The 26,276-nt window shown below is 54.1% G+C and overlaps 2 protein-coding genes across 12 annotated transcripts in view; both read left to right on the top strand.

Moving 5' to 3' along the window:
• Positions 1-4,160: 4,160 nt before the first annotated feature.
• LOC113841075 (carboxy-terminal kinesin 2-like) overlaps positions 4,161-26,276 on the top strand; it is a 130,532-nt gene continuing 108,416 nt past the window's right edge. Inside the window, exons 1-12 of one of the 11 annotated variants that reach the window (XM_072029818.1) lie at positions 4,163-4,366; positions 4,427-4,517; positions 4,607-4,853; positions 5,111-5,288; positions 5,904-5,999; positions 6,908-7,036; positions 7,309-7,419; positions 11,380-11,553; positions 12,597-12,788; positions 12,886-12,959; positions 13,067-13,142; positions 14,125-14,610. In XM_072029818.1, the coding sequence (XP_071885919.1) occupies positions 4,175-4,366; positions 4,427-4,517; positions 4,607-4,853; positions 5,111-5,288; positions 5,904-5,999; positions 6,908-7,036; positions 7,309-7,419; positions 11,380-11,553; positions 12,597-12,788; positions 12,886-12,959; positions 13,067-13,142; positions 14,125-14,151 (1,587 nt within the window). In that variant the 5' untranslated portion in view covers positions 4,163-4,174 and the 3' untranslated portion in view covers positions 14,152-14,610. Of the gene's footprint in view, positions 4,367-4,426; positions 4,518-4,606; positions 4,854-5,110; positions 5,289-5,903; positions 6,000-6,907; positions 7,037-7,308; positions 7,420-11,379; positions 11,554-12,591; positions 12,789-12,885; positions 12,960-13,066; positions 13,143-14,121; positions 14,611-20,859; positions 21,084-22,472; positions 22,774-22,871; positions 25,042-26,276 lie in introns of those variants that run through there. The other 10 variants (XM_072029817.1, XR_011805365.1, XR_011805364.1 and 7 more) reach the window with 10 other exon arrangements.
• Positions 15,157-17,819, top strand: LOC119716685 (uncharacterized). Its single transcript, XM_072029632.1, has 5 exons — positions 15,157-15,172; positions 15,689-16,197; positions 16,286-16,491; positions 16,749-16,926; positions 17,543-17,819. Exons 1-5 carry the CDS (start codon positions 15,157-15,159, stop codon positions 17,705-17,707), a joined length of 1,074 nt encoding a protein of 357 aa, XP_071885733.1. The 3' UTR covers positions 17,708-17,819.

Genomic DNA, 26,276 nt, shown 5'->3' with positions numbered 1-26,276 from the left:
ATCTTCAGGAAGGGCAAGAAAAAGGATTGGCAGAACTGCAATTGTCACCTCTAACCCTGGGAATGTGATAGGGAAAGTCCTGCCACAGCCTTCTTCAGGCAGTTGGAGGAACCAAAGGAACTGCTGAAACAGAAGGGGAGGGGAAAGAAGGGAACGAGGTGAACCTGCACTTTAGCAAGGCCTTTGCCATGGTTTCCTGGGGTTCCCTTTAGCCACACTGGTGATATTTGGACTGAAAAAGGGGATGATGTTTTTGGGGGCAAGGTGTCAGTGGTACAAAGTCCTCCTTTCAGACAGTTACCAGCAGCATCCCTCAGTGATGGGCACTTGGGCCAACACTGTTGACACTCTTTGTTATCTCCCTTCATGATGGCATGGAGCGTATTTCTCAATCTCAGTCTTTTAAACATGCATTAATCTTTAATGCAATGACTCTCCCTCAGAGTGCTCTTCAAGGACAGAAGAAATGGAGGAGAAAAAAAAAAAAAAAAAGGAAAAAAAGAAAGAAGCATTAGAATTGTTGGGAAATGTGTTTTGGTAAATGTGTGTTTATGTAAAATGTATTTTCCTAAATGTTTGCATAAAACTATTGTTCAAGAAAGCATAATTTGATTTATTGCACTTCTCCATGGTGTTGTCAATGGAAAACTGTGTAAATAAATAATGAACATTCATAGAAAAAAAAAAAAGCTGGTGATGCTGGCAAGGGAGATTATTTCAGCTATTACTTAGAATCCTTTTTTGCACAGCTTTGAACTGTTTCTTCAATCTATTTTCATGGCTGGTTTCAGTTTTCCAGTCAGAGGTGGACACTGCCTCCAAGGTTTCCTTGGATAGCCGAGGGACCCAGGTGGGAAAAGTGACACAGGACCTAGGGGAGCCCTTCTGGAGCACAAGCTGGGGGGCACGAACTGGGGCTGGGCCCCTCAGGGGCTGTGCAGGGCTGCTACGCATGCTGTGCAGGGCCTGCCTACAGCATGCTGTGTCCTTCCATCCCACTAAGATGTCACTTCTGTCTCAGAAACTGACCGTCCCCATGCAGGGAGACAGGATCTTGCAGGCAATGTTTGAAAAGCTGCCCCAAACACAAGGACATATCTGGGGAGGTCAGGAGGCAAGATATCAAAAACTGCTCCAGACCATGGGGTCCATCCCTCAGGAGCAAACTGCTCCAACCTGGGTCCCCCACGGGCAGCAGCTCCTGCCAGGTCACCTGGTCCTGCGTGGGCTCCTCTCCACGGGTTACAGGTCTGGCCTGGAATCTGCTCTGGCAGGGGTCCTCCACAAACTACAACCTCTGTCAGTGCAGGTCCACCTGCTCCACCATGGTCTCCTCTACAGGTTGAAGGGGGACAGCCTGCTTCACCATGGTCCTCATCACAGGCCGCAGGGGACTTCTGCTCCGGGACATGGAGCACGTCTCCCCCTCCTTCATAACTGATCTTAGCACCTGCAAGGCTATTTCTCACTCCTCTCTTTCTCCCAGCTGCTGTTCTACAGCAGCTTTTTTTTTTTTTTTTTGCCTTTTTTTTTTTTTTTCTTCTGTTTAAATATGCTCTCACAGAGGTGCAAAGAATGTCGCTTATTGGCCCAGTTCTGGCCAGCAGTGGGGCCCTTATCTAACGTGGGGCAGCTTCTGGATTCTTCTCACCAAAGCCACCTCTATGGCCCCCCACTACCAAAACCATGCCACGTAAACCCACTCCATGCAGTCACACGGCATTCAAAGATGAATGTGAGGGGCCATGGATTTGATCTGCTTGTAGGCGACAAGGAGGAGATGAGAGGAAATGCTCTGATGACCTCAACTCTGCCTCAGGATCTCCTGCCCCAGCAGGAGGAATGTGACTGTGGCAGGGACTGTGAGGTCACTTCTGCCTCTGCAGTTGATAGGGCAACAGCAGCAACATGTCACAGAAAGGGCCTACGAGGTCACTTCTGAGTGACTTTGGCTATCCTCCAGTCTTCAGGCACCTCACCCATTCTCCAGGACCTTTCAAAGATGATAGAGAGCGGTTCGGCGATCACATCTGCCAGCTCCCTTAGCACACGCAGATGCATCCCATCGGGACCCAGGGATTTGTGTGTGTTGAGCCCACACAGACGCTCCCGAACCACTCCCACGTCCACCAGGGGGGAGCCCTCCATTTCCCAGACCCTTTGTCCTATTGCCAGGGGCGAGGAGTCCCGGGGGAGTGTCCCTGAAGCAAAGACTGACGCAAAGAAAGCATTCAGTATCTCTGCCTTCTCAACGTCTCCCTTGACCAGGAAACCCCCCTCATTCAGCAAGGGACCCACATTATCCCTAGTCTTCCTCTTGCCGTTTACATACTTGAAAAACCCTTCTTATTATCCTTTATCTCTTTCGCAAGCCTCATCTCTAGGTGGGCTTTAGCCTTCCTGGTCGCATCCCTGCAGGCCCTGACAACACTTCTATACTCCTCCCAAGAGGACAGGCCCTTTTTCCACATTTCACAGACCATCCTCTTCCATTTGATCTTATTGATGAGCTCCTTGCTCATCCACACAGGTTTCCTGCCCCCCTTCCCCGATTTCCTATTCCTTGGGATGCACCGATCCTGAGCATGGAAGAAGTGCTGCTTAAATGTAGCCCAGCTCTCACAAGCACCCTTGCTTTCGAGCAGCCTATCCTATGAGATACTCCCAAGCAGGTCCCGGAAGAGGTCAAAGTTGGCTCTTCGAAAGTCCAAGGTAGCAATCCTGCTTTCAGCCTTACTTTCTTTGCCTAGTTGCATGTGTGTTGAGGGATTTCTTGAAACAGCAAAAATCCCATGGCTTGCTGTAGCTGAGCAAACCAAGCTACCAGGGCAACTATGAGAAGTTCCCATGACAGTGTTCCCACAGCGCCAAACTCAGAAAATACTGTTACCAGCAGCTGGCCTCAAGGACTAGGTCTACGTGACCGTTAATCACAAAGGGGGTTGTTTTCCTGACTGCTAATCAAAAGGGGGGTTCTTTTCTTGCAGGTGGGGTTGTTTTCTTCTAGTTGTTTGTCTGAGTGCTTTTGACAAATAATCTTGTGTGAAACATTGTCCGCCCCTGTAAAGTTCACTATAAAAGTTGTGCTATTCGGGCAATAAAAGGGAGCAGCACGATCTGACTCTGCTGGTGTCTGTCGTGCTTTCGCCCGTGCTTCCTGCAACATATGGGGGGTGGGGGGGCATTTTGGGGTCCCAAAATATGAGGGGGGGGGTCATGAAACATATGGGGGGGGCACAGATGGGGGGGCTCCTGTAGGGTATGGGGGGGCGTTTTGGGGGTTCCTGGAACGGGGGGGGGGCAGGTAGGGTATTCGGGGGGGGCAGATTGGGGGGGGTCCCAGCTGGGGGGGGGGGCATTTGGGGTAGGGTAAGGGGGGCGAGTCCTAAACCGGGGGCGGGGGAGACAGAGTTTGGAGGGGGGGGGGCACTACCGATTGGGGGGGGGTCCAATTTTTTGTGGGAGAGGTCAGATTCTTTTGGGGGGGTGTCCAATTTTTTATGGGGGGGGGTCCAATTTCTTTTTGGGGGGGGTCCAATTTTTTTGGGGGGGCGCCGCACTTTTTGGAAGGGCTCTGATTTTTCTTTGGGGGGGTCCATTTTAAAGGGGGGGTGCTCCCATTTTAGGGGGGGGCTCCCATTTTTGGGGGGGGGGGGCGGTGTGTGTGGGGGGGCAGCGCTGACTCAGTGCCTATGATCGGGGGGGGGGGTCCCGAGCCCGGATCTCAGGGGGGGGGGCACGGGACCTGGTTGGGATTTTTTTTTTTTTAGGGGGGTGGGGCCCGGGGGGGTCCTTACTGGAGGCGGCCGGGCCGGCGGCCGCAGCGCAGGACCGTGATACAGCAGCGGCGGCGGCGGGGGGGGGGTGCCCAAGGGGGGGGCGCGGAGGGACGGCGGCAACGGGCCGCCCCTCCCCCCAACCGGGACCCGTCCCTGCTCCCGCACGCCCCCCCTCCCGCCGCCACTGCCGCCGTGGAGCCGACCCCATACCCTAAACCCCGCCCCCAAACCCCGCCCCCACCGCCGAAGCCCCGCCCTCTACTTCTAAAGCCCCGCCTCCCCCCTCCCTCCCTGCCGGCCGTTACCCGGCGGGCGCGGCCACGTGACCCCCCGCGCGCCTCCCTATTGGCCGGCGCCCCGGGGCGGCGCGCGGCGATTGGCGGAGGCGGCGCCCAATGGGAGCGCGGGGCGGGCGCGGTTTGAGTGTGAGCGCCGCAATGGCGGCGAGGCCCGGCGGCGGCGGCGGCGCCCGCCCGGTACCGGCCACGGCGGCGGCTGCGTCACTTCCGGCCGCCTCCCGGTTACCGGTGCGCAAGGCCCACGCCAAGCGCGCGGCGGCCGCGCCTGAGCCGGAGGCTCCCGAACAGGTTGGGCCCCGCTCCCGTTCCCGGTGCCGGTTCCGGTCTCACCCTCCCGTTCTCCCGTAGAAACGGCGCCGCTCCGGGCCCCGAGCGGGCTGGGCTCCCAGCAGCCGCGCCCCGTTGCGGGCTATCAGCGTCCCGACGGCACCAGGCCCAGGTAGGGCGGCACCGGGGGGGTCCCGGTTGTACCGGGGGGGTCCCGGTTCCACCGTTCGGTCGCGGTGACCCCCCCGTGCCCCCCCCCAGGGCTTCTCCGCAAGGCCATGACCGTCGCCGCAGCCCCCCAGGCCGGGAAAAAGGCCCCGGGGGCGGCTTCGGGATCGGCAGCGCCGCCTCCGGTACCGGGGGTGCGGCGGCGGGCGGCGGGGGACCCGAGGGGGCAGCTGGCGGAGCTGCGGGAGAAGATAAGGGGCCTGGAGGATGACAACCGGCAGCTCCGGGAGCAGCTGCAGCACAGCCGGGCCCGGGAGGAGGAGCTGGAGGGACAAGTGAGGTGAGAGCCCCGGTAACACCCCCCCCCCCCGCTACCGGTTTGCACCCTCCCGGTAACCGGGGACCCCTCCCCTGACCCCTCTGGTACCCAGAGACCCCCCTCCGGTAACCAGTGACCCTCTTCCTTCCCCCTCCGGTACCGGGAACCCCCCTCTGGGTACGGAAGACCCCTCCCCTTCCCCCTCCGGTACCCGGGGACCCCTGTCCGGTACTGGAGACCCCCCCCTCCGGTAACGGCACCCCCCTGGTGCCTCCCAGCTCTCTGCGCACGGAGCTGCAGCAGTCCCAGGAGGAGCGGTCCCGGTGGCAGCGGGAGGCGGAGGCGCAGGCGGCCGAGCGGCAGCGGCTGGCGGCTGAGCTCCAGGAGCGGCACCGGCAGCTGGAGGAGCTCCGGGAGGCGGCGCGGGACCGGGAGGAGCAGCTGGGGGCCGCCCAGGTGGGTACGAGGCTGATTTCCCCCCCCCCCCCCCACAGGGCAAAACCAGCAAAACGCGGGATTCTGCCCCAAAATGGGCTGCGAGGAGCGCAGCTGGAGATGCTTCGGGGGGCTTTTTACCCGATTTCGGGGTGTTTTGCCGGATTTTTCCCCAGTTGTTGTCTTCTCCCAAATTATTCCCCGTACCCCCCTAAATTATTATCTTAGGCTCCCCTGATTATTGGGGTCTTCCCCCCCAACCCTTCCTGATATTGGGGCATTTCCTCCAGATTTTGGGGGCTCTTCCCCGAATTCTGCTTGGCTTTTCCCGCAAACTTTGGGGGAGTTTCCACCAATTCTGTGTGTTTCCCAACCAAATCTTGGTGGGTTTCCCCTCCCCCTGTATTCTGGATGGTTTTTCCCCATGTTTTTTGGGGGGCTCTTCCCAAAGGTTTTATAGGTTATTTCCCCAAATTCTTGGTGCTTTTTCTACAAGCTCTTCGCGGACGGGGTACCCAAGTTCTGTGCGTTTTTTCCCTAAAGTTTTGAATTTTTACATCCAATTCTGGGCGCCCCCGTCTTGGCCGACGGCGTTGGGCGCCTCTTGGCCAACGGGGTCGGGCCTTTCCCCCCCAGGCGGAGCTGCGGGCGCTGGCGGGGGCGCAGGAGGAGCATTTGCACGCGCTGGAGATGGAGCGGCGCCGCCTGCACAACCAGCTGCAGGAGCTCAAGGTGCACCGGGGGGGCTGACACTGAAAATATCAATAATAATTTAAAAACCAGGATTCACTTCGGGGGATTTTTCACCCCAAGATGTAAAAAATAATAAAAATAATAAATAATAGTAATAATAATAACATTAGTATTTCATGTTTTGTTTTTGTCAAAATTAAAAAAAAAATGTTTTTTTTTTTTGCTCAAACTTTTCTTAAAATAACATTCCTGTTTTTTCCTCAAAGTTAAAAAATATCATTTATTCTTTTTTCTCAAAATTGAAAAACAAAACCTTTTTTTAGTTTGCTCAAAATTGAAATAAAAAATCATCTCTCTTTTTTTGATTTTTACTGAAATTTTAAAAAGTCAAAAGAACACTTCTTTTATTTCTCAAAATTTAAAATCGAATAACTCATTTCATTTTTTGAGCTTTTTTGCTCAGAGTTTAACAAATACATATGTTTTTGCCCCAAATTTTTAAAAATACAAAAACAAATCATTTTTTTGCTCAGTTAAAAAAAAAAAAAAAACACTTGATTTTCCCTCAAATTAAAAAAAAATATATAAAATGCTTAGTTTTTCTTGCTCAAAATTAAAAAAATACATAGTTTCTTTTAGGTTTTGCCCCAAATCTATAAACAACAGAATGGTCATGGTTCGTTTCTGGTTTTTTGTTCAAAATTTTAAGAGTATATAAGAATATAAATATTTAACTCTGCAAGTTTTTCTTATATATCCATACTTTACAGAAAAATACAGAATCTGTCTGACAAGTGGCAGTCGGGCAGGGCTCAGGGCTGTGGCAATTGGGGCCACGTCAGGTCACCATTGGGATCCCCCAAAGCTCCGTTTTAGGGCCAGTCCTCTTCAAGTCTTCGATATTCTACAAAATACCTTTTTTTCCCTTTTTTTTTCCCCCTCCCCAGGGGAACATCCGCGTCTTCTGCTGTGTGCGCCCGCTGCTGGCGGCCGAGCAGGAGGCGCAGAAGGGGCTGGAGCACCTCCACTTCCCCCCGGAGGACAACAAGACGCTGGTGCTCTGCAGGACCGAGGGGGTGAGCGCAAATTTGGGGTGCCCCGACCCCAAATCAGGGCTGGGGGGGGGCATCCCCTGCTGCTCCCGCTCCCAAATCCTCCACGGCCCTATAAGCGGGCGGCCCTATAACGGCGGCGGGCGTCCCTATAACTGGGGCAGGCAGCCCTATAAGCCCGATATCTCCCCTTATTGCACATTGGGCTGGGAATAGGGCTCGTGGTGACCCCCTCAAATCCTGACACGTCCCCCCCTGACCCTATTTCCCCCCCCGACCCTAATTTCCCACCCCAGTCCCATACGGGGCGGCGGGGCGAGGGGCGCTACGACTTCAGCTTCGACCGCGTCTTCCCGCCCGGCGCCTCGCAGGAGGACGTCTTCGAGGAGATCGCGCTGCTCGTGCAGGTGCCCCCCCATAAAGGAACCCCCTTTTCCCTAAAATTGCCCGTTTCCCCCGTGTTTCACCCCAAAGTGCCTCCATCACCAACCAAACCCCCCCAAGTGCTCCCCAGGGTCCCCATTTCTACCTTTTTTCCCCCATAGAACCCCCGTTTACCCCCCCAACCCTCCCCAAACTGTCCCCCAAGGGCCCTTTTTCCCCATTTCCCCCCAAATTGCCCCCGTTTCCCCCATAAATCCCCCTCTTTCTCCACCAAGGTCCCAGTTACCACCCATTTCCCCCCCCTCAGACCCCCCTGTCTTCCTTTATTTCCCCCAGACATGTCCCATTTCCCCACAAAGCGCCCCCGTTTGACCCAAGTGACCCCAAAGGCCCCCCAGTTTCCACCCCAAAGTGCCCCTATTTCCCCCGGTTTCCACCCCAAAGCCCCCTGTTTGCCCCTGAACTCCCCCCAAAGTCCCCCCATTTCTCCCTCAACTGACCTCAATGCCCCCTCTTCCCCCCCTAAGTGCTCCCATTTCCCCCATAACTGCTTCTTTCTGCCAGTTTCCCCCCAGATGCCCCTGAACTGACCCCAAAGCCCCCCCATTTCCCCCAGAAATGCCCCTGTATCTGCCCATTCCCCCCATAAGTGCCCCTGTTTGCCCCCATTCTCCCCGCAAATACCCTCGTTCACCCCAAATGCCCCCATTTGCCCCTGAACTCCCCCCAAAGACCCCCTATTTCCCCCCGTTTCCCCCATAAATGCCCCAGTTTCCACCCCAAATGCCCCCATTTCCCCCTCATTTCCCCCCAAAGACCCCTATTTCCCTCCCATTTTCCCCACAAGTGCCCCCATTCCCCCCAGTTTCCACCCTATTTCCCACCCCCAAGGAGCCCTATTTCCTCCCAGGTTCCACCCCAAATCACAGAATCACAGAATTACAGAATTTCTAGGTTGGAAGAGACCTCAAGATCATCGAGTCCAACCTCTGACCTAACGCTAACAGTCCCCACTAAACCATATCCCTAAGCTCTACATCTAAACGTCTTTTAAAGACTTCCAGGGATGGTGACTCCACCACCTCCCTGGGCAGCCTGTTCTAGTGTCTAACAACCCTTTCAGTAAAGAAGTTCTTCCTAACATCTAACCTAAAACTCCCCTGGCGCAACTTTAGCCCATTCCCCCTCGTCCTGTCACCAGGCACGTGGGAGAACAGGCCATCCGCCACCTCGCTACAGCCTCCTTTGAGGTATCTGTAGAGAGTGATAAGGTCGCCCCTGAGCCTCCTCTTCTCCAGGCTGAACAAGCCCAGCTCCCTCAGCCACTCCTCGTAGGACTTGTTCTCCAGGCCCCTCACCAGCTTCATCGCCCTTCACTGGACCCGCTCAAGCACCTCGATGTCCTTCTTGTAGCGAGGGGCCCAAAACTGAACACAGTACTCGAGGTGCGGCCTCACCAGAGCCGAGCCCAGGGGGACGATCACCTCCCTAGCCCTGCTGGTCACAGTGTTTCTGATACAAGCCAGGATGCCGTTGGCCTTCTTGGCCACCTGAGCACACTGCTGGCTCATATTCAGCCGACTGTCCACCATCACTCCCAGGTCCTTCTCTGCCTGGCAGCTCTCCAACCACTCATCTCCCAGCCTGTAGCTCTGCTTGGGGTTATTGCGCCCCAGGTGCAGGACCCGGCACTTGGCCTTGTTGAACTTCATGCAGTTGACCTCAGCCAAAGACCCCTATTTTGCCCCCAAAACCCCTATTTCCCCCATTTCCCCCAGAAATGCTCCTGTTTCTTTCCATTCTCCTCAAAAGTGCCCCTGTTTGGCCCAGTTTCCACCCCAAAGGCACCCAAAGTGCCCCATTACCCCCCCCAAATCATAGAATCATAGAATCATAGAATATCCAGAGTTGGAAGGGACCCTTAAGGATCATCAAGTCCAACTCTTGACACCGCACAGGTCTACCCAAAAGTTCAGACCATGTGACTAAGTTCACAGTCCAATCTCTTCTTAAATTCAGACAGGCTCGGTGCAGTGACCACTTCCCTGGGGAGCCTGTTCCAGTGTGCAACCACCCTCTCTGTGAAGAACACCCTCCTGATGTCAAGCCTAAATTTCCCCTGCCTCAGCTTAACCCCGTTCCCGCGGGTCCTGTCGCTGGTGTTAATGGAGAAAAGGTCTCCTGCCTCTCGACACCCCCTTACGAGGAAGTTGTAGACTGCGATGAGGTCTCCCCTCAGCCTCCTCTTCTCCAGGCTGAACAGGCCCAGTGCCCTCAGCCGTTCCTCGTACGTCTTCCCCTCCAGGCCTTTCACCATCTTCGTAGCCCTCCTCTGGACACTCTCCAACAGTTTCATGTCCTTTTTATACTGTGGTGCCCAGAACTGCACACAGTACTCGAGGTGAGGCCGCACCAGCGCAGAGTAGAGCGGGACAATCACCTCCCTCGACCTGCTAGCGATGCCGTGCTTGATGCACCCCAGGACACGGTTGGCCCTCCTGGCTGCCAGGGCACACTGCCGGCTCATATTCAACTTGCTGTCTACCACGACCCCCAGATCCCTCTCTTCTAGGCTGCTCTCCAGCGTCTCATCGTCCAGTCTGTACGTGCAGCCAGGGTTTCCCCGTCCCAGGTGCAGGACCCGGCACTTGCTCTTATTGAACTTCATGCAGTTGGCGATCGCCCAGCTCTCCAACCTATCCAGATCCCTCTGCAAGGCCTTTCCACCCTCATTCAAGTCCACAACTCCTCCAAGTTTGGTGTCATCAGCATACTTGCTCAAAATGCCTTCTATTCCTACATCCAGATCGTTTATAAAAATATTGAAAAGTACCGGTCCTAAAATGGAGCCTTGAGGGACCCCACTGGTGACCGCCCGCCAGCCTGACGCAGCCCCATTCACCATAACCCTTTGGGCCCTGCCCGTTAGCCAATTGCTCACCCATCGTATGATGTTTTTATTTAGCTGTATGCTGGACATTTTGTCCAGTAGGATCCTATGGGAAACCGTGTCAAAAGCCTTGCTGAAGTCCAAAAAAATCACATCAGCTGGTTTCCCTTGGTCCACCATACGGGTGATCTTATCATAAAAGGAAATCAGGTTAGTTAGGCAGGACCTACCCTTCACAAACCCATGCTGGCTGGGACCAATGACTGCTTTGTCCCCCAGGTGCGCCTCAGTAAATTCGAGAACCATCTTCTCCATGATTTTACCAGGCACTGACGTGAGACTGACAGGCCTGTAATTGCTAGGGTCTTCTTTCTGACCCTTCTTGAAAATCGGCACAACATTTGCCAGCTTCCAGTCTACCGGGACCTCTCCAGATTCCCAGGATCGTTGAAAAATAATTGAGAGAGGTTCCGCGATGACGTGCGCCAGCTCTTTCAGCACCCGGGGATGAATCCCATCCAGACCCATGGACTTGTAGGGATCCAGGTAGAGTAGCAATGCCCTCGTTCACCCCAAATGCCCACGTTTGCCCCCCCCCTATCACCCCAAAGACCCCTATTTCCCCCCTGTTTCTCCCCGTTTCCCCCATAAGTGCCCCCATTCCCCCCAAGTTTCCACCCCAAATGCCCCCATTTCCCCGCAAAGATCCCTATTTTGCCCCCGTTTACCCCATAAGTGCCCCCATTTCCCCCAGTTTCCACCCTATTTCCCTCCCAAAGATCCCTATTTCCCCCCAGTTTCCCCCCCCCCACAAGACCCCATTTGCCCCTGAACTCCCTCCAAAGACCCCTATTTCCCCCCCATTTCCCCCCAAAGATTCCTATTTTGCCCCAGTTCCCCCCAGTTTCCACCCTAAATGCCCCCATTTGCCCCTGAACTCCCCCCACAGACCCCTATTTCCCCACCATTTCCCCCCAAAGACCCCTATTTCACCCCTGTTTACCTCTGAACTCCCCCCAAAGACCCCTATTTTCCCCCAAAAGACCCCTTTTTCCCCCCATTTGCCCTATAAACCCCCCCGTCCCTCCCCCAGTCGGCCCTGGACGGGTACCCCGTCTGCATCTTCGCCTACGGGCAGACGGGCAGCGGCAAAACCTACACCATGGAGGGGCCGGGGGGCGCCGACCCCACAAGTTGGGGGGTGATCCCCCGCGCCGTGCGGCACCTCTTCGGGGGCGCCCGCCAGCTGGAGCACAAAGGGTGGCAGGTGAGGCACCGAGTTTTGGGGGGGGTTGGGGGCTTTTTTGGGGGGGTTTAGGGCTTTTGGGGGGCTTTTGGGGCTTTTGGGGGGGGAGTTAGGACTTTCAGGAGCTTCTTTGGGGGGCGTTTAGAGCTTTTAGGGCTTCTTTGGGGGGCGTTTAGGGCTTTTGGAGGCTTCTTTGGGTATGTTAGCGCTTTTGGGGGTGCCTTAGGGCTTCTGGGGGACTTTTTTGTGGGCGGTTAGGGCTTTTTGGGGGGTTTTGGGGGAGGCTTTTTGGGGGGGGTTAGGGCTTTTTTGGGGGATTACGGCTTTTGAGAGCTTTTTTATGGGGGGATTAGGTGTTTTAGGGGCATTTTTGGATGGGGTTTTGAGCCTTTTGGGGGTTTAAGGTGTTTGGGGGATGTTTAGGTCTTCTTGGGGTAATTTTCAGTGGGGGTTAGGGCTTTTGGGGGGCTTTTAGGGGGATTAGGGCTTTCTGGAGGCTAATTTAGATATTTTGGGGGCTTTTTTTGGGGGGTTAGGGCTTTGGGGTCTTTTGGGGGGCTTTTTTTTGGGGGGATTAGGGCTTTTGGGGGCTAATTTAGGGCTTTGGGGAGCTTTTTTTAGGGGTATTTGGTCTTTTAGGGGTTTTTTTGAGGGGGTTTTGAGCCTTCTGGGACGTTTGGGGGTTTAAGGTGTTTGGGGGGTTTAGGGCTTCTTGTTTTTATTTTGGGGGGGGTTAGGGCTTTTGGGGGGCTTTTGGGGGGGGTTAGGGCTTTCTGGAGGCTTTTTTGGGGCTTTTTGGAGGGTGTTAGGGATTTGGGGGGCTTTTTGGGGGGCTTTTTTGGGGTGTTATGGCTTTGGGGGGCTTTTTGAGGGGAAGTAGGGCTTTTGGGGGGGTTTAGGGTGGGTTTTGGGGGGAATTTCTTTAGCTTTGGGGACTTTGGGTCTGCTCTTTTGGGGGCTCTTTGGGGTTCTTTATAGGGTTTGAAGGCTTTTGGTGGTTCTTTAGGCACTCGGGGCCCCTTTTTGGGGGGATTTTGCGCCCCCCTGACCCCCCCAAAGTACAGTTTCAGCGCCAGCTTTCTGGAGATCTACAACGAGGCGCTGTGGGACCTGCTGGGGGGGGACAGGGGGGGCGAGCTGGAGATCCGCCACGTCAGGATAAATGCCAAGCCAGCGGGCAGCGGCTGCGCGAGACCCAAGCCATCAACAGCAGCCTGGCCACGCTGGGGCTGCTCATCATGGCCATCTCCAACAAGGTGCTGATTTTGGGGGGAAAAAAGAGCGATTTTGGGGCCACGACCCCAAAATGTTGTCGCTTTCCTCCCCATTCTATAACGGGATTTGTCCCCGTAGGAGCCGCACGTGCCATACCACAACAGCAAGCTGACCTACCTGCTGCAAAACTCGCTGAGGGGCAACGCCAAAATGTGAGCGGGGTTTTTTTTTTTTAGGGTGACGGGGTGGTTTTAGGGTCAAGGGTGTAGGGTGCACCCCGCTCAGACACCCCGCTATGCCGTGGATCGCCCCCACCCAGGCTCATGTTCGTCAACATCTCGCCGCTGGAGGAGAACTTGGCCGAGTCGCTCAGCTCCCTGCGCTTTGCCAGCAAGGTTTGGGGGAAATAATGGGGTTTTGGGGGGGTTGGGGGAGGGTTTGGATCAGGGTGGGGATGGGGAAGGGTTTTGGGGGGGTTTTCGGGGATGGTTTTGGAGGGAGGGAATGGGGAGGGCTTGGGGAGGAGGGTTGAGGTTGGGGAGGAGGGTTTGGGGTGGTTTTGGGGGAAGAATTTGGGGGGGGTGAATATTATGGTATGGGGGGAGTTTGGGGTGGATTTGGGGATCTTTGGGATGTGGTGATTTGGGGTGGCGTGGGAAATCTGCGGGCAGAGGTTGGGGGAGATGTAGGATGTGTTGGGGGTGCTCGGGGGGGGGAACGTGGGGATGGGTTCAGGGGGCACAGGTGGGCAGGTTTGGGGTGAGTTTGGGATGTGGGGGGTTGGTTTGGGGCATTATAGGGCAAATTTGGGGCACAGGGGGTGATTTGGTAGGGTTATGGGATATGGGGTGCAGGTTTTGGGGGTTATATGGTGAGTTTGGGATACAGGGTATCCCAAATACATGGGACGTGAGTTGGGGATTTTAATGGGGATAAAGGGCAGATTTGGGATACTGGGGGTGATTTGGGGGGGCTATGGCATACGGGGGGCAGGTTTGGAGGTTTATGGGGCAGGTTTTTGGGGGTTATGGGGTGGATTTGGGATGGGGGGGTGGGGGGGGTTGGGGGTTATAGGGCAGGTTTGGGATACGGGGGACAGATTTGGGATATGATGGAGGGTGATTTTGGGGTTATGAGATTGGTTTGGAATATAGGGGGTGTGATTTATGGGGGTTTGGGGGGGGTTATAAGGCAGGTTTGGGATATGGGGCGTGATTTGGGGGGATTAGGGGGTGGGTTTGGGATATGGGGGTGTGAGTTGGGGGATTTAGTGGGGATAAAGGGCAGATCTGGGATACGGGGATGATTTTGGGGGGTTTATGGGATATGGGGTTGTCCTGGTTTCAGTTAGAACAGAATTAATTTTCTTCCTAGGAGCTGGTGGAATGCTGTGTGTTGGCTTAGCATGAGCAGAGTGCTGATAACCCCCCGATGTCTGAATTGTTGCAGAGCAGTGCTTACACCAAGCCAAGGACGTCTCCGCTTCTTGCTCTGTCCTGCCAACGGGCAAGAGCTGTGAAGGGACAGAGCCAGGGCAGGTGACCCAAAGTAGCCCAAAGGGGTATTCCATCCCATCTGGGGTCATGCTAAACAATAGATAGGGGTGGCTAGCTGGGGGAGGGGGCCAGACTGCTCGGGGTGAGGCTGGGCATCGGTCAGCGAGTGGTGAGCAATTGCATTGTGCATCACTTGTTTGTACATACTATTCGTGGTAGTACTATTGTCATCATTGTATTATTATTATTGTTATTGTTATTGTTATTGTTGTTATTATTTTTGTTATTATTATTTTTGTTATTATTGCTATTATAATTATTGTTATAATTATTATTTTCCTGTCTTATTAAACTGTCTTTATGTCAACTCACGGGCTTCACTTTCCATTTCTCTCCCCCTTCGCAGAGAGGGAGGGGGAGGGTGAGCGAACGGCTGCGTGGTGTTTAGCTGCCGTCCAGGTTAAACCACAACAGTCTTTTTGGGCTTTGTACAGGTAAAATAAAAATGTTGAGGCATTTGGCTGGCTAGCTCCGTCGGTAGAGCATGAGACTCTTAATCTCAGGGTCGTGGGTTCAAGCCCCAGCGTTGGGTGCCAAAAAGACTGTCGAGGACCACCCGTCAGTTTGCATTAATTTTAAGTTTTAAGTTTTAAGTTAAATTTTAAGTTTGCATTTAATTTTTAAGACTGTTTCTTGCTGACATTTTGTTTCCCCCCGCGATGGCTCAAAGCAGCCCTGGCCCCTTCTCGCAGCCCCCAGCCCCGGGCTGCACCCGGGGGGGCAGCGCTCCCCCCCTGCCCACCGTGCTGCCGGGGCTGGGGACAGGCCCCGTGCTGTTATTATACCACTAACACTTAATTGTCGTGTTTACGCTCGATTTTGGTATGGGGGGGGCGTTTTGGGGGGTCCTGGAATGGGGGGGGGGGCAGGTAGGGTATTGGGGTGGGCAGATTGGGGGGCTTCCAGGTGGGGGGGGGGGCATTTGGGGTAGGGTAAGGGGGGCGAGTCCTAAACCGGGAGGGGGGGGATAGAGTTTGGGGAGGGGGGGTCACGCAGTTTGGGGGAAGCACTACCAATTGGGGGGGGGTCCAAATTTTATTTGGGGGGTCCAATTTTTTAGGGGGGGTCCAATTTTTTTGGGGGGGGGGTCTAACTTCTTTGGGGGGGGTCCAATTTCTTTTTGGGGGTGTCCAATTTCTTTGGGGGAGGTCCAATTTTTTGGGGGAGAGGTAAGATACTTTTGGGGGGATGTCCAATTTTTTATTGGGGGGGTCCAATTTTTTTGGGGGGGGGGCAACTTCTTTGGGGGGGTCCGATTTCTTTCTGTGGGGGGTCCAATTTCTTTGGGGGGGTCCAATTTTTTTGGGGGGGGTCCAATTTTTTTGGGGGGTGGTCGCCGCACTTTTTGGAAGGGCTCCGATTTTTTGGGGGGGTCCATTTTAAAGGGGGGCGGCTCCCATTTTGGGGGGGCTCCCATTTTTTGTTGCCTCCCCCCTCCTCCCGGCGGGCTCGGCCGCGGCTGCGCGGCCACGTGACCCCCCGCGCGCCTCCCTATTGGCCGGCGCCCCGGGGCGGTGCGCGGCGATTGGCGGAGGCGCCGCCCAATGGGAGCGCGGGGCGGGCGCGGTTTGAGTGTGCGCGCCGCAATGGCGGCGGGGCCCGGCGGCGGCGGCGGCGCCCGCCCGGTACCGGCCACGGCGGCGGCTGCGTCACTTCCGGCCGACCTCCGGGTCATCGGGGCGCAAGGCCCACGCCAAGCGCGCGGCGGCCGCGCCTGAGCCTGAGCCGGAGGCTCCCGAACAGGTTGGGCCCCGCTCCCGTTCCCGGTGCCGGTTCCGGTCTCACCCTCCCGTTCTCCCGTAGAAACGGCGCCGCTCCGGGCCCCGAGCGGGCTGGGCTCCCAGCAGCCGCGCCCCGTTGCGGGCTATCAGCGTCCCGACGGCACCAGGCCCAGGTAGGGCGGCACCGGGGGGGTCCCGGTTGTACCGGGGGGGTCCCGGTTCCACCGTTCGGTCGCGGTGACCCCCCCGTGCCCCCCCCAGGCCGGGAAAAAGGCCCCGGGGGCGGCTTCGGGATCGGCAGCGCCGCCTCCGGTACCGGGGCTGCGGCGGCGGGCGGCGGGGGACCCGAGGGGGCAGCTGGCGGAGCTGCGGGAGAAGATAAGGGGCCTGGAGGATGACAACCGGCAGCTCCGGGAGCAGCTGCAGCACAGCCGGGCCCGGGAGGAGGAGCTGGAGGGACAAGTGAGGTGAGAGCCCCGGTAACACCCCCCCCTCCCGCTACCGGTTTGCACCCTCCCGGTAACCGGGGACCCCTCCCCTGACCCCTCTGGTACCCAGAGACCCCCCTCCGGTAACCAGTGACCCTCTTCCTTCCCCCTCCGGTACCGGGAACCCCCCTCTGGGTACGGAAGCCCCCTCCCCTTCCCCCTCCGGTACCCGGGGACCCCTGTCCGGTACTGGAGACCCCCCCCTCCGGTAACGGCACCCCCCTGGTGCCTCCCAGCTCTCTGCGCACGGAGCTGCAGCAGTCCCAGGAGGAGCGGTCCCGGTGGCAGCGGGAGGCGGAGGCGCAGGCGGCCGAGCGGCAGCGGCTGGCGGCTGAGCTCCAGGAGCGGCACCGGCAGCTGGAGGAGCTCCGGGAGGCGGCGCGGGACCGGGAGGAGCAGCTGGGGGCCGCCCAGGTGGGTACGAGGCTGATTTCCCCCCCCCCCCCCCCACAGGGCAAAACCAGCAAAACGCGGGATTCTGCCCCAAAATGGGCTGCGAGGAGCGCAGCTGGAGATGCTTCGGGGGGCTTTTTACCCGATTTCGGGGTGTTTTGCCGGATTTTTCCCCAGTTGTTGTCTTCTCCCAAATTATTCCCCGTACCCCCCTAAATTATTATCTTAGGCTCCCCTGATTATTGGGGTCTTCCCCCCCAACCCTTCCTGATATTGGGGCATTTCCTCCAGATTTTGGGGGCTCTTCCCCGAATTCTGCTTGGCTTTTCCCGCAAACTTTGGGGGAGTTTCCACCAATTCTGTGTGTTTCCCAACCAAATCTTGGTGGGTTTCCCCTCCCCCTGTATTCTGGATGGTTTTTCCCCATGTTTTTTGGGGGGCTCTTCCCAAAGGTTTTATAGGTTATTTCCCCAAATTCTTGGTGCTTTTTCTACAAGCTCTTCGCGGACGGGGTACCCAAGTTCTGTGCGTTTTTTCCCTAAAGTTTTGAATTTTTACATCCAATTCTTGGCGCTCCTGTCTTGGCCGACGGCGTTGGGCGCCTCTTGGCCAACGGGGTCGGGCCTTTCCCCCCCAGGCGGAGCTGCGGGAGGTGTCGGGGGCGCTGTCGCGGCGCGAGGCGGAGGTGTCGGAGCTGCGGGCGCTGGCGGGGGCGCAGGAGGAGCATTTGCACGCGCTGGAGATGGAGCGGCGCCGCCTGCACAACCAGCTGCAGGAGCTCAAGGTGCACCAGGGGGGCTGACACTGAAAATATCAATAATAATTTAAAAACCAGGATTCGTTTCGGGGGATTTTTTGCCCCAACATGAAAATAATAATGATAATAATTGATAATAAATAATAATAATCGTTCATTTTTTGTTTATGTCAAAATTTAAAAAAAAGGTTTTTTTTGCTCAAACTTTTTTTAAAATAACATTCCTCTTTTTTCCTCAAAGTTAAAAAATATCATTTATTCTTTTTTCTCGAAATTGAAAAACAAAACCTTTTTTTAGTTTGCTCAAATAAAAAATCATCTTTCTTTTTTTGATTTTTACTGAAATTTTAAAAAGTCAAAAGAACACTTCTTTTATTTCTCAAAATTTAAAATAGAATAACTCATTTCATTTTTTGAGCTTTTTTGCTCAGAGTTTAACAAATACATATGTTTTTGCCCCAAATTTTTAAAAATACAAAAACAAATCATTTTTTTGCTCAGTTAAAAAAAAAACACTTAATTTTCCCTGAAATTAAAAAAAAATATATTAAATGCTTAGTTTTTCTTGCTCAAAATTAAAAAAATACATAGTTTCTTTTAGGTTTTGCCCCAAATCTATAAACAACAGAATGGTCATGGTTCGTTTCTGTTTTTTTGTTCAAAATTGTAAGAGTATATAAGAATATAAATATTTAACTCTGAAAGTTTTTCTTATATATCCATACTTAAATACAGAAAAATACAGAAAAATAATCTGTCTGACAAGTGGCAGTCGGGCAGGGCTCAGGGCTGTGGCAACTGGGGCCACGTCAGGTCACCATTGGGATCCCCCAAGGCTCCGTTTTAGGGCCAGTCCTCTTCAAGTCCTCGATATTCTACAAAATACCTTTTTTTCCCTTTTTTTTTCCCCCCTCCCCAGGGGAACATCCGTGTCTTCAGCCGCGTGCGCCCGCTGCTGGCGGCCGAGCAGGAGGCGCAGAAGGGGCTGGAGCACCTCCACTTCCCCCCCGAGGACAACAAGACGCTGGTGCTCTGCAGGACCGAGGGGGTGAGCGCCAATTTGGGGTGCCCCGACCCCAAATCAGGGCTGGGGGGGGCACCCCCTGCTGCTCCCGCTCCCAAATCCTCCACGGCCCTACAAGCGGGCGGCCCTATAACGGGGGCAGGAGGCCCTATAAGCCCGATATCTCCCTGTATTGCACATCAGGCTGGGAATAGGGCTCGTGGTGACCCCCCCAAATCCTGACACGTCCCCCCCGACCCTATTTCCCCCCCCGACCCTAATTTCCCCCCCCAGTCCCATACGGGGCGGCGGGGCGAGGTGCGCTACGACTTCAGCTTCGACCGCGTCTTCCCGCCCGGCGCCTCGCAGGAGGACGTCTTCGAGGAGATCGCGCTGCTCGTGCAGGTGCCCCCCCATAAAGGACCCCCCCTTTTCCCCAAAATTGCCCGTTTCCCCCGTGTTTCACCCCAAAGCGCCTCCATCGCCACCCAAACCCCCCCAAGTGCTCCCCAGGGTCCCCATTTCTACCTTTTTTCCCCCATAAATCCCCCCGTTTACCCCCCCAACCCCCCCCAAACTGTCCCCCAAAGCCCCTTTTTCCCCATTTCCCCCCAAACTGCCCCCATTTCCCCCATAAATCCCCCTCTTTCCCCACCAAGGTCCCAGTTTCTGCCCATTCCCCCCCCCAAACTCCCCCGTCTTCCTCTATTTCCCCCATAAATGTCCTATTTCCCCCCAAAGCGCCCCCGTTTGACACAAGTGACCCCAAAGGCTCCCGTTTCCCCCCAAAATGCCTCCATTTGCCCCTGAACTGCTCCCAAAGTGCCCCTGTTTCCCCCAAAAAGTCCCCATTTCCCCCCCAAGGCCCCTGTTTCTATCCCATTTCCCCCTTTTCCACCCCCAAAGGCCCCCTATTTCCCCTATAAGTGCCCCCATTTCCTTCCCACGCTCCCCCAAAGGCCCCCATTTCTCCCTGAACTGACCCCAAAGCCCACCCATTTCCCCTATAAATGCCCCCGTTTCTGCCTGTTGCCCCCCAAGGCTCCCAAATTTCCACCCCAAAGTGCCCCTATTTCCCCCGGTTTTCACCCCAAAGCCCCCTGTTTGCCCCTGAACTCCCCCCAGAGTCTCCCCATTTCTCCCCGAACTGACCTCAAAGCTCCCCCTTCCCACCCTAAGTGCTCCCATTTCCCCCATAAATGCGTGTTTCTGCCCCCATTCCCCTAGTTTCCACCCCAAACACCCCCATTTGCCCCTGAACTCCCCCCAAAGACCCCTATTTTGCCCATTTTCCCCACAAGTGCCCCCATTCCCCCCTATTTCCACCCCAAATGCCCCCATTTGCCCCTCATTTCCCACCAAAGACCCCTATTTCCCCCGTTTCTCCCCGTTTCCCCCATAAGTACCCCCATTCCCCCCAAGTTTCCACCCCAAATGCCCCCATTTCCCCCCAAAGACCCCTATTTCCCCCACAAGTGCCTCCATTCCCCCCAGTTTCCACCCTATTTCCCCCCCCAAAGAGCCCTATTTCCCCCCAGTTTCCACCCCAAACGCCCCCATTTGCCCCTGAACTCCCCCCAAAGACCCCTATTTCCCCCCCATTTTCCCCACAAGTGCCCCCATTCCCCCTATTTCCACCCCAAATGCCCCCATTTGCCCCCTGTTTTCCCCCAAAAGACCCCTATTTCCTGCCCATTTCCCCCACAAGTGCCCCCATTTGCCCCCTATTTTCCCCCAAAAGACCCCTATTTCCCGCCCATTTCCCCCACAAGTGCCCCCATTCCTCCCAGTTTCCACCCCAAACGCCCCCATTTGCCCCTGAACTCCCCCCAAAGACCCCTATTTCCCCCCCATTTTCCCCACAAGTGCCCCCATTCCCCCTATTTCCACCCCAAATGCCCTCATTTGCCCCCTGTTTTCCCCCAAAAGACCCCTATTTCCTGCCCATTTCCCCCACAAGTGCCCCCATTTGCCCCCTGTTTTCCCCCAAAAGACCCCTATTTCCCGCCCATTTCCCCCACAAGTGCCCCCATTCCTCCCAGTTTCCACCCCAAACGCCCCCATTTGCCCCTGAACTCCCCCCATTTCGCCTCCATTTCCCCCCCATAAGAGCCCCATTTCCCCCTAGTTTCCACCCCAAACGCCCCCATTTGCCCCTGAACTCCCCCCAATGACCCTTATTTTCCCCCAAAAGACCCCTTTTTCCCCCCATTTGCCCTATAAACCCCCCCCGACCCCCCCCAGTCGGCCCTGGACGGGTACCCCGTCTGCATCTTCGCCTACGGGCAGACGGGCAGCGGCAAAACCTACACCATGGAGGGGCCGGGGGGCGCCGACCCCACAAGTTGGGGGGTGATCCCCCGCGCCGTGCGGCACCTCTTCGGGGGCGCCCGCCAGCTGGAGCACAAAGGGTGGCAGGTGGGGGCCGAGGCACCGAGTTTTGGGGGGTTTGGGGGCTTTTGGGGGGCTTTTGGGGCTTTTTTGGGGGAAGTTAGGGGTTTTGGGGGCTTCTTTGGGCGGTGCTTAGGGCTTTTGGGGGCTTCTTTGGGTGTGTTAGCGCTTTTGGGGGGCTTAGGGCTTTTGGGGGGCTTTTTTTGGGGTGTTAGGGCTTTCTGGTGGCTACTTTAGGGTTTTGGGGAGCTTTTTTGGGGGGTTAGGGCTTTTTGGTGAGCTTTTGGGGAGGCTTTTTTTTGGGTGTTTAGGGCTTTTTTGGGGGATTACGGCTTTTGGGGGCTTTTTTGGGGGCATTAGGTCTTTTAGGGGCTTTTTTGAGGGGGTTTTGAGCCTTTTGGGACTTTGGGGGGTTTAAGGCATTTGGGGGGGGTTAGGACTTCTTGGGGTGCTTTTTTGGGAGGGGTTACAGCTTTTGGGGGGCTAATTTAGGGCTTTGGGGAGATTTTTGGGGGGAATTAGGTCTTTTAGGGGCCTTTTGGAGGGAGTTTTGAGCTTTTGGGGCCTTCTTTTGGGGGATTTATGGTGTTTGGGGGAGGTTTAGGGCTTCTTGGGGTGCTTTTGGGGGCGATTAGGGCTTTTGGGGACTTTTATGGGGGCGTTTAGGGCTTTTGGGGGCTTCTTTGGGTGTGTTAGTGCTTTTGGGAGGGGCTTAGGGTTTTGGGGGGCTTTTGGGTTTTTTTTGGGGGGTGTTAGGGCTTTTTGGTGGCTAATTTAGAGCTTTTTTGGGGGGTTAGGGCTTTTGGGGGGACTTTTGGGGAGACTTTTTGGGGAGTTATGGCTTTTGGGAGCTTTTTTGGGGGGATTAGGTCTTTTAGGGGCTTTTTTGAGGGGATTTTGGGACTTTTGGGGGTTTAAGGCATTTGGGAGGGTTTAGGACTTCTTGGGGTGCTTTTTTTGGGGGGGGTTACAGCTTTTGGGGGGCTAGTTTAGGGCTTTGGGGAGATTTTTTTGGGGGGAATTAAGTCTTTTAGGGGCTTTTTTGAGGGGGTTTTGAGCTTTTGGGGGCTTCTTTTGGGGGATTTAAGGCATTTGGGGGGGTTAGGGCTTCTTGGGGTGCTTTTGGGGGGATTAGGGCTTATGGGGGCTTTTTTGGGGCTTTTTTGGGGGTAGGTCTTTTGGGGGCTAATTTAGGGCTTTTTTTGAGGGGGTAGGGCTTTCTTGGGGGAGTAGGGCTTTTGGGGTGGGGGGGTTAGGGTGGGTTTTTGGGGGAATTTCTTTAGCTTTGGGGACTTTGGGTCTGCTCTTTTGGGGGCTCTTTGGGGTTCTTTATAGGGTTTGGAGGCTTTTGGTGGTTCTTTAGGCACTCGGGGCCCCTTTTTGGGGGGATTTTGCGCCCCCCTGACCCCCCCAAAGTACAGTTTCAGCGCCAGTTTCCTGGAGATCTACAATGAGGTGCTGCGGGACCTGCTGGGGGGGGACAAGGGGGGTGAGCTGGAGGTCAGCTGTGGTGAACAAGCGATAAAAGAGTTAGTTAAATATATTTTAAATTAAATATATGTTCCTTGGAAGTACAAGAATAGCATTCAGGTTAAATCAGGTCTCCTTGGTGTAAAAATAAAGTGAAAAACCTTCCGGCCGGTAAGGGAACATAGAAGACCCTACATGCAATGTGTTTAGATGCAAAATTAAACTCCAGAGCACAACAACTGAAAAGGATGATTTTATATATATAAATATTTACAGACGCTATTTATGACTTTATATTTGCACAGATATTTACTTTCATTTATCTCCTCTTTGCCCTTGATCCAGATTTGAAGTGTAGTGAAAACCTGTAGCAACCCCCCACAACAGCGGAAAGAGGCCAAAAAGCAGCAAAATTGGGGCAGTTTGGTGGCAATTGTGGGTTTTAAGTGGTAATTCGGTGAGGAAAGCCCACGTAACTACTTACTATCAGGCTTCAAATAAAATTTGGCAATATAAATGACAATAATATGAGTGAAATTTTGCCATTCCCCTCACAGAAGGGTGAAGGAAGGGGTGATGTTGTACAGTGCCTCATAGTTAGGTGTGGGAATAGAAATGTTGTTTTTGCAGAGTTACATTGTTTAGAAGGAGGGAATGTGGTACTGAGATATGCTTACAGTGATAAGAAAGTTTAGCAGGCGACCTAGTGAAATGCAGACAACCAGATTCCTTAGGACAATTAGGTGAAAATCACGGTGTCAAGTCAGGTAAGTGAAGAAACATTACCACTTCAAACAGTAAAAATGTCAAAAGAAATTTGAAATTTAACAGGCCGGCAACTGAAGGCCATGCATTGTTTGTGAAGCATCAGATAGATTGTGAACCTGGATTACCCACTCAGTGGGGAAACAGGGGAGGTTCCTGCCATCAAAAGGTATATAAACTGTGTTTTGGAACTAGTAGATGCGCTCTCTCCTGCTTGTGGGGCGCCCACCATTGCAATCGCGAATAAATTACTACTTCACTGAGATCCTCGCCTGAGCCTAAGTTATTGGCTACGGAGTGTTTCTCACAATTTGGGGGCTCGTCCGGGATCCAGTCACCTACTGGGGAGCCCCACCGCCGCAGCAGCAGGAAGGCATGCCCCGCTGATTTCAGCGGTCCTGTGCATCGACGGTGGCGGTTCTGCGGAAAGCTGACAGAGGGCCCGAGACTGGTTAAAGAGGCAGGATCCGTGAAGTAGTGGGGAAAGGAAGAAGGTAGGCACTCCGGGTTTTTAAGAATCGATCCGGTAACTCTGTGCACAGACCAAGGTAAGAAATATTAAGTATTGCCTTGGGGGTCGGGTATCTGGTGTATGGTAAGCCCTTGCACGGGGAAGTGCTGGCACTACACCAGGGGAATCTGGTGTACGGTAATCCTTGCACGGGGAAGTGCTTGGAAGTACACCAGGGAATCTGGTAAACTCAGGTGTGCGGTAACGCTGGCACGGGGAAGTGCTTGGCGGTACACCCCCATCTTTCAGTACGTTGGTGTGTGGTAAACTGCAGAAGGGAAATTTCTGTAGCACATACGGGCGAGGGTTAGGAAAGATGGGAAGATATGAGTTCCAGGGGACAGGGAGATATCCCTGGGGGAGTGCCTACTAATAGTTCTTCCTGAAGAATTATAAGAAATTGGAAACATAATCCCAAAATTAGAGGGATTGTAAAAGAAAAATAATTTAAAAAAAAAGGTTAAATATTGTGTATCAGTCTGGACAAAAGAACCAATTAAGGAAACAGCAGTATTTTGGCCAAAATACGGGTCTGATGAAAATTCAGGCTTTAAATCTATGTGTAAACAAGAAGATTCCTTTTTTAGAGAAGGAGCCAAGTTATGTTCCCTATAATCTTAATATTGAACTGGTGGCAGCAGCAGTCACTCCGGGAAGGGAGACAGGGACTGTAATTAACACTGTCCCTAAAGAAGGATCGTACTCTAGGCTCTGGCAAGAATTAGAACAAGGTAGAAGAGATATTGAGAATTTTGCCTTCCCTGATACTAACAGTACTAACAATAACTGTATATCCTCTTAGGTGAACTACCCCCTCCTCCTTACCAGCAGAGAGGTTAGAACTTTTAAGAAGGAGAGGAAGTCTTTATTCAAGGACCCCAACAGCCTAGTTGAACAATTAGACCCGTTCCTACGACCTGATTCATACTCTTGGGGGAGGGAATTATGTCTATAAGTATGTTGTTTACAGGGAAAGAAATGGGAATGATCAGGAGGAGAGCTGCTATACAAGAATGGGAAAGAGCTCATCCTCCAGGACCAGGGGTAATACCGGCAGGGCAGAAATACCCACTTGCCAATCCTGGCTGGAATAATAATAGTGTGCAACACAGAAATCATATGAGAGACTTGGGGTCAGAATGAGAAAGTACTTGGGGATGAGACCTGAGGACCCAGTATCCCAAGGGCTCTTGAAAGTTCATTGTGTGATTAAAGCCTGGCAGAATACGCAGAAAATGCTTCAGAAGGTGGGGGGATGTAGTGAACAGTCACTGGGGGACCCTCCTGCGGGAGGCCCTGGAGGTGTGTGTCCGGAGGGGAGGTAAGAAGGAAAAAAAAAAAAAAAAGAGCGAAACTAATGGTATTGACAGTGCAGCAGGTAGTAAGGCAGAGGGTTGGAGAAAGAGGAAGAAAATCTTCAGGGGGAGTCAGGGCCAGGATGGAAAGGAGAGGAAGAGAGATGAAGGAATGGCAGGCAAAGAAGGCTGCCTGTGTTGTGGCCTGAGTCCTAGCAGGGACAGGCTTTGATAAGATGTTTTAAGTGTGGCCAGGCTGGCCACTTCGAATAGGAATATCGGGAGTGGAAGAAGGAGGAAAGAAGGAAAATGGGATGAAATATGCTATATTGATATGTTGTTTATCTTGGAGGGAAAAGGTATGGAATTAAGTTGGACCCTGACTGAGCCTTTGGTGCTGGTATTAGAAAAGTACAGGCTGGAGAAAGATAAAGGAAGTGTTAAAAGGGTTGCTGAAGGTGTTAAAGGTGTGGCATGTAGTATTTAACAGAGCTGTTTGAAGTTGAATGAGCAGGGAAAGGTGATGTAGGCATTATCTAAGTAACAGTCTAGAAGTTTTGGTATATTTGCATATTTGCTGTGGTGTTTGGTCAGTTTCCCAAGCATCGGGGAGGGGGGAACAGCCTGCTCCACCAGGGGCCTCTCCAGCAGCCGCAGGGGGGCTTCGGCTCCAGCGCCTGGAGCGCCTCCTCCCCCTCCTTCTGCACAGACTTTGGTGTCTGCGGGGGGGTTTCTCGCTCTCCCAGCTGCTGTTGAGCAGCAGGCTTTTGTTTGTTTCTTTGTTTGTTTGTTTTCGTGGATGTGCTCTCACAGAGGCACGGACTGTATTGCTCATGGCTTGGCTCTGGGCGGCAGTGGGCCCCTTTGGGGCCAGATGAAATTGTCTCTTACCTGCCACGGGGAGGCTTCTGGGTTTTTCTCACGGGGGCTGCCACTGCAGTTTCCCACGCCCCCCACTCACAGCCCCCGAACCTTGCCATCAAACCCAATACACTGGGGAACAGCTAGGTCATTACTGACTTGTAAAGTATCAGGGATTAAATTAACTAATGAAACCCTAAAAAGTGATGGGGGCAGAAGGGGCTGGGATAACAGTGCCACTTTTGGGGGATACCAAGCTGAGACCAGGGGATAAAATGATCACTGGGTAATTATTGTATGTACCCAAGGCAGGGACTA

Source organism: Anas platyrhynchos, chromosome 31 (genome assembly GCF_047663525.1).
Source record: "Anas platyrhynchos isolate ZD024472 breed Pekin duck chromosome 31, IASCAAS_PekinDuck_T2T, whole genome shotgun sequence".
In the NCBI taxonomy this organism is placed as follows: domain Eukaryota; kingdom Metazoa; phylum Chordata; class Aves; order Anseriformes; family Anatidae; genus Anas; species Anas platyrhynchos.
This window is presented reverse-complemented; position numbering and strand designations above follow the sequence as displayed.

What these genes read in the sequence shown, in the direction of transcription:
- LOC119716685 (XM_072029632.1), top strand. An exon ending in GAGCTGGAGGGACAAGTGAG is followed by an intron (nt 16,492 to 16,748) that starts GTGAGAGCCCCG and finishes GGTGCCTCCCAG; the next exon opens with CTCTCTGCGCACGGAGCTGC. An exon ending in AGCAGCTGGGGGCCGCCCAG is followed by an intron (nt 16,927 to 17,542) that starts GTGGGTACGAGG and finishes TTTCCCCCCCAG; the next exon opens with GCGGAGCTGCGGGAGGTGTC.